Source organism: Antechinus flavipes, chromosome 6 (genome assembly GCF_016432865.1).
Source record: "Antechinus flavipes isolate AdamAnt ecotype Samford, QLD, Australia chromosome 6, AdamAnt_v2, whole genome shotgun sequence".
In the NCBI taxonomy this organism is placed as follows: domain Eukaryota; kingdom Metazoa; phylum Chordata; class Mammalia; order Dasyuromorphia; family Dasyuridae; genus Antechinus; species Antechinus flavipes.
Window position 1 is genome coordinate 34,188,344 of NC_067403.1, and position 12,867 is coordinate 34,201,210.

At 33.7% G+C, this 12,867-nt stretch overlaps 1 protein-coding gene across 1 annotated transcript in view; it reads right to left on the reverse strand.

The window, feature by feature from the left end:
- Nucleotides 1-69: 69 nt before the first annotated feature.
- The window catches only part of LOC127541374 (gamma-aminobutyric acid receptor subunit gamma-1-like), a 42,810-nt gene continuing 30,012 nt past the window's right edge, over nucleotides 70-12,867 (reverse strand). The window contains exon 4 of the mRNA XM_051966660.1: nucleotides 70-294. Within this exon, the coding sequence (XP_051822620.1) occupies nucleotides 70-294 (225 nt within the window). The remainder of the gene's footprint in view (nucleotides 295-12,867) is intronic.

Below are 12,867 nucleotides of genomic sequence, written 5' to 3' on the forward strand. Positions count from 1 at the left end.
AGAACATTACTATGGATAAAAAGGATTAAGGTAAATATTTTTTCCAAATTAAAATAACAACAAAAAATATTACCTTAAGGTATAGAGAACTCTTCCATCACTCCATATTCGAAGCAGTCTATTGGGAGTTGTTATCCAGTGAGCATCTGATTTTCTTGAGTTTCTGAAGAAAGTATCAGGGATCCAAATTTTTCCAACCATGTTGCTGTTAAGCATCAAGACTTTCATCGTGCTATTAAATTTTAAGCGACTATCAAACCAAGTTTGGGCAAAAATGATATCTATGGTATATTCCTGAAAAGAAAACCAAAAATATAAGGGTGTGTTAAGTTCTTTTTTTTTTATTTGATAGTTATATCTTGCATTTCTTTAAATTCTATGGATATCAAGCTCTTCTGCCAAGTTGTAAGCTAACTCAATAAGGTCAATATCCTCAATGCCTAGTATAGTGCCTGGCACATAGTAGGCACTTAATCAATATTTATTGATTAATTTTTGACTGAAGCTTATTAGATCTTTTTAACTTGCCAAGAACCTAGGATTATTATCCATTTTGAGTTGTGGACCCCTTAAAATCTCTTTAAGCATGTAGGTTCCCAGAAATAATATTTACAAATTATACATACTATATTTAAAACATTACAAAGAAAAAACTATACTGAAATAGTTATCAACATTAAGGCAACAACATAAACAAACAAACAAATATCACAGTGAATCCAGTTTGAGATCCTGGTCTAATATATTTTGCATTCAATAGTATCTTTACAAGATTATAAATTAAAGCAGAATGTTTTCCATTCCATTATAATATCTCAAAGTTCTTACAAATAATATTATGAATATTATTCTTTCACTTTTTCCAATTAAAATATTTTTATTCTAAATAAATGCTTTTCATGAAAAAAAATAGAGGGTTAATTTAGGGCTGAAATCTTTGATTTTCATTCAGTCGATCATGTTTAATTTAATGTTCAGATTTTGTCAATTTTAGTAGCAGTTAATGTGCATATTATCTGATAATTATTGAATCTAAGTCTCCATTACCACTTGCTATTATTTTTGCTTCAAGTAAAGATGTTCAATACTTACTAATTTCACTCCCCCATCACACGTATGTATGTGCACATATGTGTGTATGAATTTATATACATAAATTCTATACAAGTCAGAAATTCTTATCTAACTTTCCCTTCAATTAGGCTAAACACTACACAATACAAGAAAAGAAATATAAGCTCTCTTCCATGGAAAAATTATTGCCTAAAATAAAAATAGGTATAATAGAAAGAATCTGTTATTTTTTTTTCAGTGTGAGGGATTTCCAGTGTGGGAATACCTAATGCAAACAATTTGTTATGATATAATAATAGGTATATCCCAGGGAATTACATGAGCTATAGATGTTACCTATTAAGTACCACAGAACTAGTATCACTGGGAGATGGGATTTTAATGCTGTGCTCCTGACTCCAAACCCAACATTACCTTCACTATGCCTCCAAGCTTCCTCTCAGGAATAATTATAATTACAAAGGAAAAGGAAAATATTTAACCATGATGAATGTGTATGATTTTAAACAGTGTTAAGTACATTTTAAGAGGCCTTGGCCACAGACAATTTCTGCAAATAGGACATATTCTTTGGACTCAAATTACTATTCCCTATTTAATGGTTCATTGAATTAAGGAGGCTAGTTTGTTCAATTTCAAATGTAATAGAAGAAAATATTAAGTTATCTTCTTTATTAGGCACAATTTATTAACATGATAATAAAATCCTTATATTCTGTGTTCCTACTTCCTCCACTGAATTCCTACTTGGATGCTTTATCAAGACATGGTGATGACTGTATTCATAAAAGCTAGGGCATAAATTGCTGGCTTTGGTAGGATCTCTGTTAACTAGAAAGACTTGAAGAAGAGTCCTTGTGATGGTTGTAAATCTGTCATCTAAGGATTCTCATTACCAGGTTCACTAAAGGGTGATTCCTTCTCTACTGCTCCACCCTACATCACATAATCGACCCCCTCCACACTCAAGGTAACTTGAAAAAACTACTAAGACAGGAACAGCTGCACTGAAAATCAGTGGAAGGAAATTCCACTTTATGAAAATCATGGATTCTTTAAATACTGAAGTATAATGCTCTTTAAAGTATCTCTTAGAGACTCTTATGTCTTCAAAGAATTAACGATAACAGGAAAAGAGACAGCTTGTGTTTTGTTATTGTGCCTAAAAGAATGTATAAAGGGCATTAATGTGATAACTTAATACCTAGTATGTTTTTACACATTGGAAAACTTTAACTAAAAGTTGAATGGTCACTTTGTCAGGCCAGTATTTATGAAATGCTAAGGTTTGATTTTGATTTGTTAATCTCTGGGATCTCTTACAACACTGAGATGCTATTCTGTGATACTTTCCTAATAGACATAAACATAAAAATCACTACAATAATATTCTTTATAAATGTGGTGTCAAATTCAAATAGAATTGCAGTCAACTAAAGCATGCAAAAGGATCTCTGGAAGTTACATATTGACTTAGAACAGCCACACGTGCATATCTATATATTTAATTATTATATCAAAATCAGTAAGGATTTACATATTGACTTAGAAAAACCACATGTGCCTATATATGTGTGTGTGTGTATATTTAATTATTATATGAAAATCAGAAAGGGCTATACCCAAACCAGTGAATCATAAAGTCATATAATTACATAATTATAATACTGATTACATGTAATGTAATTATATAATTTACATACCTTATATTTTAGGACTATAAGACTAATAAGCCCCCCTCCCTTTTTTTTTTTTTTCTGGTAATGATCCAAAAAAAGGAAGGTTATGAAAGTGACAACTCAATCACAAAGTGACTACTCAAGTACACTGGACTACCCACTATCCTCTAATCAAGCCTTCTGTTTTCATTCATCTACATCTGCTCCATGCCCTTTCCTGTGCCAGGCTTATCTTAATTCCCCAGTTTTCCTTAATGAACTCTTACTCATTCTTTAAAGTCTATCTCCAATTTCTTCCCTGTACACCTCATTTTGCACTATCTACACAGGATTATATATTTTTCTTACCATAAAAACCAAACCCTGAGGTCCTTTCTCAAACTAAATTACCAAGCATTCAAACTTTACTGCAGCAAGAGCAACTCCACAGGGCCGAACACAGCATTTGAATGTCAAAGGCACACTTTCCTAAGAGACTATTCAATGGAGAACTCACACAAAATATTCACACTAGAAAGCAATAACAACATTCTCAGAATGAATTGATTTATGACAGGGGACACATTGCCACAGGACCACCCGGTATGGTGTGCCCTCATCAGAAAAGATGCTGTGTTCTATGGGCAAAGCAGAATTGAAGTAACTCAGAAGAAAAGTGAGATGCACAAAGTTAGAGAAGTTATCTCAAATGTTCATAGGGACTATTTGTGTCTGACCTGGGACGGAGCATTCTGAGCGCATATTGGTCTGATCAGTCATAGACACACTAACACACTCTAATACAGTGATATCATTGTGTTCCTCCTTGAGCATGAAGGAAAACAACAAACCAAAATAAGATTAAAAAGGGATGGGGAGTGGAGAGGACTTAGTTGAAATCTCTACAATTTCATGGAAAGTGAAGTGAATTATCTAAAGTAATCTAGAAGGCATATGATAATACCAGGATTAAAGCCCTTAATTTACTTGAATCTAATCTTGGATTTATACTTATCTAACACACTTAAACAGCAGATCTAGGGCTCTAAGGTGTTAAAATACTTTGTCCAGCTTTACCAGTCCAGTATGTTTTATATTTAAATAGAGATCACATCAACATCAGTGTTCTTGATCCCAAAGTCACCTCTATATCCAGCCAGCCATGTTACTTCTTATCTAAGTATGTGTAGTAGAGAAATGATTTATTTACAAATAACTATATGTACTATGTCTGTATGTATGAATAGCAATATTGTATACTAGATAGGTGACTTTGGAATGAGGATAAGCTGGGTTGCAGAGGTCTCATTCTCCTCTCCTCCCACCCCTATCATATAAATACTGGTTTCATAATCATGAGCAAATCCTTCAAGCTCTCAAGGGCATAAGCCACTTTTAAAACAAGTTGTAAGGGAGGTACCAAGCTAAACTAACTCATTAAAGGAAGCTTGTTCTTCATCTTTGAGTTTACTAAACTAATGAAATCTCAGGTCTACTTTTTATCCTTTTCCCTAAACACACACACACACACACACACCCCTACACAAATACACCCATACACACAGAAGAAAGGCATAAAACAAGGAACATATTAAGTATCTAATCTGATTGAATTATTTTTATTTTTAACCAAATCAATATTCACTTATCAGTGAATTTTAGACCTATTATTTGTCCCTTGCCAAAAACTTAATATTGGATTAAATTAATTTGTCCAAATAATAGTGACTTGTGTCCAGACTTCAGAAAGTAGTTGAGAGAATATATTTTTAAATTAAAATGCACAACCCAGTGCAGCAGTTATGTTGATAAGAATGACACTAAGGTTTTTCATGAAAAAAATTATCATATTCAGACATGATCATTTTATAAGGCACAAGAAATTCAGTAATCGGAACTGTACATATGTAGTGCATCTACTGAGGGACCACCTCTTGTGATAACAAAATAGGATTGCTTTTTTTCCCCTTAGCCTTTATGTAATTCAATTCAAATGTACATTAAGGATTTCTTCATCTGAAGCTGATGAAGCAAGAAGCAATCCCACTCACACCATTCTCATTTACTTTATCTATTGCAGCAATCTGCTTTGTTACAAATATACCACACTGACTTTTCCCCCCATCACACACTCCCCCTCCCATAGCTTCTCACCCTCCTTCACTCACTTGATTCTGGTATTAACATAATTCCTTCATTCTGTTCCCCCAAAGATAATTTACTATCAATTTCATATTCCAGTAAGATCTAGCTGGTTATACTCAATGTATATACTATTCTGTTTATTATTCAAGAGGTAGAAATTGCTTCCCTGGCAGGAAAAGATCTTACAGGATGGATTGTGTCAATTTTCCTCAGATTCTGGTTCTTCATTTACACTGATAAAGTGTGGCTGTGCCATGTATTCTTTACCAGTGCCTAGAACACAGCAACGATGATGATGACAATGATAGTAATAATAAAGATCATTAAGCTATTAACAATAATTGTATAAGTTTTTTTAATTAGTATGTACTTTTTTGTGGGGGAAGAACTATTTTATGAATTGCTCCATTTAATCCTCACAGTCTTTGGGGCGGGGGGGAGGGAGAGTTGATAGTGAGGAAAATGAGACTCAGAAAATGAGTTCTTTAGGCTATATGAATTTCCTGTTGTCAGAGGAAGGAAGTGGTAACATAGGATTCAAATTCTGGTCTTTGTATTATAAATCCAGGGTCCTTTCTACTACATGAAAGCTTCCTGTTGGCAGATCATGGTCTCCTAAAGTACGTGGAATTTTCTTCCAGAAACTCTAGTTCCTGTGATATCAGGAGACCCCCAGTATGTCTATGTTTCCATTTCTGTTTGTGTATGCATGTGCACGAGTATGTGTGTGTCTGTCTCTGACACTGACTCTGTCTTTGTCTTTGTCTCTGCCTATCTGTCTCTGCCCTAATTCATATTAACTTTAAGTCTATGCAAAAACATTTCAAGGTTCTCAGTGTCTGGGGATAAACTCAATGTGGATGCCATTTAAGATACTGTATCATTCATGCACTCATGACATATTTTAATATGTTTAATATGTTTTAATATATTTAACATATTTACATAAAGAAATTATATCTTTTGATATCTCAATCTATGTTGAAAGACTTAGATGTATTATTTTCTATGTTAGCAATTTTCTTTTATACTGCAGTTCTTTTTATAGTGCATTACTTTTGGATCTTATTTTTTCTTAACCAAATTTTAAGGGGAGAAGAAAAAACAAAAACAAAAAACTATGTGCCCAACACTATGGTGGCTGATTTATAAATATGATTTTGTATGCTCTTCACAACTACTTCAGGAAGTAGATGTTATTTTATACTTGTTTTATAATCTAAGAAATTGAAGCAGACATAGTCTCTTTCCCAGGTCATAAAACTAAAAAGTGTCTTTGATCAAGTATGAACTCAGGCTTTCCTGGCTCTAGATCCAGCAATTTCTCCACTGGGTCACCTAACTGCCTCTAAGAAAGGAAATTGAATTGCTTTGACCCACACTGCTTAATACAGCTCCTGGCCCCTAGTAGGTGTATATTAAATGTATACTGCATGAACTATAACAATAATTGATGTCGCAATTCCTAGTTGGAAATAAACATGTGAAAATTCAGTGGCCATTCTCTTTGCCAAAATATAAGTTTATATAGGAGAAGAGATTAAAGACAAAATAAGAGGTAAAATAGGCACCAGGGGTAGAAAATGTGAAATAGAGTTAGGAGAGCAATAAAGTTACCAAGGAAAAGAGTTTGAAAGAATCTATTAAGGGCATTGCCATGAGACCTGTGTATGCCATTGACTGGTGGTCTAAATCCATAGAGGTGTTCAGCAGATTAACCAGTTAGCTAAAATAAGGAGGAAGATGTCATGAAAGGAAAGACATTATGAGGAGAGAAAGTGTACATCACAGTGAGCTTAGTCCTGAAACAGACTTAGCCAAGATCATCATGGCCCTATCTTTTAGAGGGAAAATACAACCTTGGGGGTTTTTCAGGGGAGGAAAGGAAATGCCAGGAAAGAAAAAGCTCAGAGGCAGGGATAAGGAAGGACCAGATGAAATACACCTGGCAGACCCTAGACCTGTCTAAAAGCTATGCTAATCAATATCTCAAAGATTGTTTAATGATGCCCAGAAGTTTGAGTGATAGACAGTGGAAGATGATAAAGAGTTCCATTCTTAAAAGTCACTCTATACAAACCAGATAGTCTGGGAGTTGGTTTTGTTTAATAGCCAGATTTGCTTTTTCCAGATAGGGGAAAGAAATTAAGTCCACATCAATAATAACAAATCCACCTTTAAGTATTTGCAAAGAAAAATTTCCATTACTTCTATATTTTCTATTGTTAACCATTCTTAAAATTTTAACAGATTCTAATTTAATAACTTTGTTTTGCAAAATAGAATATGGTTGCTACTCCTAATTTTTAATCTTTTGTTAAATAGCACAGAATTTCCAATCTTGAAATTTTTTTTTTTAATTCTACGTCCAAATTATGCTCAATTCAATAAATATTTCTAAAGGGTCTACTTTGTGCCAGGAACTAAAAGAAAAAAAAAAAAAAACAGAGTTGCTACCCTAGAGAAGCTTGTAGTTTTCATAATTAAGATAATGGGAGGATGCAGATAACTGTACAAAATTAGAAATACAAGTTTACTATAAATACAATACATATTTCATGAAGTTATACAGAATAGATTGTGTGGAATGGGGAGAGAAAGGGGAATCTGAAGAAATTATGTCCTCCATAAAAGACTAAAATATATTCAATGGAAGAAAATGGCATGTAAACTAAGATAGAAAAGATGTCAATGGGTAAAAATAAGGGGTAAGTAAAACATGCTTATTACAGATGTGGAGATCAGTTTGATTAAAAATTTAAAAAAAAACAGGCTGAATTTTGTGAATAAAGATATTGTGATAGGAGAATATTAAAGACTAGTAGACAGAAAGATAATGTAGTGCTTCATTGAACTGAAGCACTCTCTGCCTGAAAATCAGAGCAGCAAAGAACTTTCTAATATACCTTGTTGACAGTTGCAAATTCAGCATCTCTGTCTCATCCACAAAAAGCTCTGAGGGCAAGTGGCACAAGAGCAAGTCAAGTTATATGCTAACGAAAAAGGCCCAAGGGAGGGAGTAGTGTTTCTTTTTAATAGGATGGATTTTGAATGGAGAAAATGATATTGGCAAAATATCATTGTTTTTAGTAGTTTGGGCCTTTCTTCTTGCTAGCTTCCTTGGCAGAGAGATTAAATAATTAGGTTGTTTATCCTTTGTTCTCAAAGATCATCATGTTATCAGGGAGAGGCCTGCCTCACTTTCCCTTCCAGAGCCATCTAGGTCCAATGGCAGGATGTAGATCCAGAAGGCTGGAAATGGCTCTGTATAATATGAGAAATCTTAGCCTTTTTAAACTAAGGTCTATGACCTTTCAGTTTGGCTAAATTTTTACTCATTCAGTGATTAAGGTTAGGGACCTATTGAGGCAAAGAATCTCCTCTTTCACCTAGTTCCCCCTTCCCCAACAAAAATAAATCTAAATAAATAAATCTGAAAGAGGAAAGCCTTTGGGGTTTGTGGCCAAAACAGAAATGACTGCTATTTCCATTCAATCTGAGTCAATCAATACCCAAACACCGACCAAATGGGGCTTGTCCTGAGATTTATTTAGATAGCATTTTCTCCTTTTTAGGGTGGGTGGGAAATTGCTTCAACTTGTTCAACTTCAATTACAGGCAGAGTACAGATAATCCACATGAACCTTTAGGATGGACATATCTCTTTTTTTTATTTTTTAATATACATTATTTTATGAATCATGGTGGGAGAGCAAAATAGAGCAAAAGGAAAATCATGGAAGAGATTTTTAAAAATAGAAAAAAAAAAAGTGAACATAGCATGTGTTGATTTACATTCCGTCTCCTTAATTTTTTTTTTTTTTTCCTGGATGCAGATGGCATTTTCTGTCCAAAGTCTATTGGGATTGCTTGGAATCACTAAGAAGAACCAAGTGTTTCGTAGTCAATCATGACACATTCCTGTTGTTATTGAGTACAAGATGTTCCAGGTTCTACTTGTTTTACTCAGCATCAGTTCATATAAATCTCTCTAGGTCTTTCTAAAATTAATTTGTTCATCATTTTTAATAGAAAAATAATATTTCATTATTTTCATATACTACAGCTTCGTCAGCCATCCCCTAATTGTTGGGCATCTATTCATTTTCCAATTCCTTGCTCCCACAAAAAGAACTAATACAAACCCTTTTGCACATGAGGATCCTTTTTCCTCCTTTATGATTTCCTTGGGATACAGACCCAGTAATGGAATTGCTGGGTCACAAAGAATGCACAATTTTATAGCCCTTTGGGCATAGTTTTAGCCTGCTCTCTAGAATGGTTCAATCCATCCACCAATGATACCTTAGTGAGTTTGGACATATCTCTAAATCTGCCCAAATCATGTTTCTTTTGAGTTTCTGCAATTCTGCTTTGCTCAGAGACCATGAGCCCTTCTTTGTTGTGAGCACACAACGTTGGGCCATCATTGATCATATGACTCCAATGGAGTCATACTCTGTAGTAGAATTTGAATGCTTAGCCATTTAGTTCAAGAAAGGATCTCATTATTCCCTACTTTATTTTGCAGGTAATCAGTGTTAAAGTGGACTAGGTGTGTTAGATATGGGAGAAGCAGGACTGAGATCATGTGTAGTTGAAAGCACACCTAACATTTGTCATTATTCTGAGCCTCCAAGAAATAAAATGAGTTGATCTAGAAAAGCATCTCTGTTTGAGTGAAAGACCGAATAGAACTGATCCAAAAATATATAATAAATAAAACAAATAAAAAGTAAAAATCAGGATAAAATCTCACCTTCCCCCCTAATACGAAATCCTTGGGGCTTCTTGCCTCATACTGCCCAACCATTCTGAGGACATAATAATATATACATATATATGTATATATTACATCTATATATCTATATTAACTATATCTAGTTAGATTAATTTCTACTATTTTCAAGAAATTCTTGTGATTAGCCCCATATGACAGTGGAAGAGCCCAATCTCAACACAATCAACAAAAATGAATAAACTAGTTAGGCTATAAAATATTTTACTTTTCTACTGGCCAATGATAAGTTCTATATACTACTTGGTAAAAATGCATCATAACCTTACTTGCAAGTACTCTGTACAAAGGAATACAATTTTTAAACGTTCATTTATTTATTTTAAATACTGGACCCTCTCAAGATATGTTGGGATTTACTGGTTAGATTTCTTTCTTAAAGACTAAGACAAAGTCAAATCCCTCCAGCTCCAGAGACTGACCAATTACAGATCTCAAGCCAAACCCTACCTGGTTATTGTTTGGGATTTAATCCACTCAGAGTAGATGCAAATAGCAAATGGTTTCAGTTAAAGCCAGAAACCCTAAGGGTTTAGACTAGATAAAAGATACAATTCTTTGCCACAATTATTAGCCTTAATCCCTGAATGGTCTTTATCTTAGTCAAAATGAAACCAGTTAAAGACCTTAGCTTAAAAAGGCCAACTTTTTCCTCTGCACCTAGGGCCATCTCCAGGCTTCAGGATCTATATCTTGCCATAGACCCAGATGGATCTGGAGGAGAAAGTGAAGCTGGTAACTTTGCTTAGTCCATCCTCACTTAAAAACAACTGATTTGCATGTCATGACATCACCTCCATGATGATGATCCTCTTTGAGAATTAAGGAGAAGCAATAATAACTTTGCCTATCCAAGCAGTCCTTCATTTTAATAAAGCCCACCTCCAATCATATTAATCAATTAGATTTGAAAATTGTTTGATGCATCTATTTTTTGGAAGGTTATATAAACTGTGAGTCCAGCATGATTCTCTTTGGTCTAAGAGAAATGGCCAAATTACCCTCCTTTTATTAATAAGCTTCTTGCTTTATTGATAAAATGATTACCCAAAAACGATGTCTCTAGAATCTTTTAAAATGTCACATGGGGACCTGAAATAAGAGCTTTAATCACTGGTCTGATTTATGAAAATGCCAATCTATAGAATCAAGAAAGTCCCATTGATGGAGTGAAGCCAGGACCACCAGTTAACTGTCATTCATAATAACATAATTAGCTCACCTTCTTTGGAGTCCTTTCCCATAAAAGGTCTCACCTTTTTCTTGTTAATTACTAGTTCATTAAAAACTTTTGCCCATCTGTTAAAACTTTACAATAAAGCTTTCTCCTTTACTTTGGAGATGGTTTGACCTTCTGAATTAATTCCATATGACTCCTCACCTTCCTGACTTGATGTATCTCATCAGCTTCACTGATTAAAAAGCTGATGGAAAACAGAATGACCACTACATGTTTTATAAGTGAATAGCAGATATATGCTGTTTGGTTCACTTTATAACCTCTCTGCTATTGGTTGAAATACCAATAAAAGAGGTAAATCTAAGATCTGGAGTGACTGTCATATACCTGACATATTCTGACTAGTATAAAAGATAAGGCTTAGCACACCTTCTACTTGCAACACAGAATGAGAAAGGTGTCTTAAAACTACTTAAGAGTTAAACATCTGAATTAGCTAGCCCGTTGAAATTACACTTCTGGACCAAAATATAACACAATGCAACACAAAACAAACAAACAAAAATGCTTAAATGGATATCTCACTGAATAAATTACATATACCCAAAAAACTACCACCTTCACCACCATAAAACTATGCTCATGTTCTTTGTCCAGAGGAATGAAGGTGGCAAATGGAGCTTATACTCCTTTGGCATTTCTTATAGCTATAATTAGTTGATTTCAAGTTACCCTTAGATATAGGTTCGGATCATATCAGTTTCCCAACATTTAGAGGTAAAACTGTATTATACTTAATTAAGGAAACAATTTTTACAAAGTTGAAATTATTTATCATGCCTTTTCAATATGCATAGTACTATGAAATGTTAATCATATAAATTTAAATACTTACATGAGACCAAAGCACAAAAGCATGTTACATATTAATAATCCCACTTATTTACTTTTAAAACTTTCTGTAATCAACACAGAAAAAATCTCTACCCATAGAAGTTTGCGATATATGACAATCTAATGTGAGCCACCAAAAACTATGCATTTTACATCTTTGGATATGACCTTTATAATTTCTGAACTTGTCTAAATATAGCTAGATTACATTTCAAAAGAAGTTTGTCCAGATAGTTCTGTGTATCTGTGATATATTCAAAAGTGCAATCCTTGTTGGCTCAATTAGACTGACTATTGAAGCTTGATAAAGCTCTATCTGAAAAAAAAAAAAATTGGCAGTAGAGTCTACATTGCATGGTCTGATGTTTGTATTTATTTATATTATTAAAATCTTATGGGAAAAATGCACCACTATCCATCTTCCTCATGCAGAAAATTAAGGTGTTTTCAATCATAAAATGCTTTCATTGGGCTATTAGAAGGGTAACATATGCATTCCTTTGAGGAGTGTTCATATCATGCTTGTACATGACTAAGTTGACTTCTAAATCCACAAACATAGTTCTTGATGTGTGTTTCTTTAAAGTAAAAAAACTCCCAGGATTACTACACAATTTACATTATTACAATAGTTTGAAAATTATTTCCAATACCAGACATATTTTCCTCATTCAAAAATGGCTGCATCCCAAAAATTCATTTAATTACCAAAGTAAAGATATCAGTTTAAATTCACCATGAAGGAAATCAAAATGCTACATTAAAAACATTCAATTAATCTACAAAACTTATGAGTTTAATATGGAACTGAATGGCTTTAAGCAGAAAGTAATATAAATAAGAGTATAACAGGCCTTGAAAATGTGTACTTTCATGGAACACTTACTAAAACACCAATCTTATTTGACATTTCTTTAAATTTTCATGTGACCAAGTTTTAAATGTTTTATGCAGGGGAATGGTGTTATAGTATCACTGGCCCGGGAATGAATTTATTTTTAATGTTATATGCAGGAACAGGGTCAGTCATTAGAAAAAAAAGAGTACAAAGTAGACAAAATTTGTCTTCAATTCCCCATCCCTGGCCTCCATTGCCCATATACCCATGCCTCTAGGTA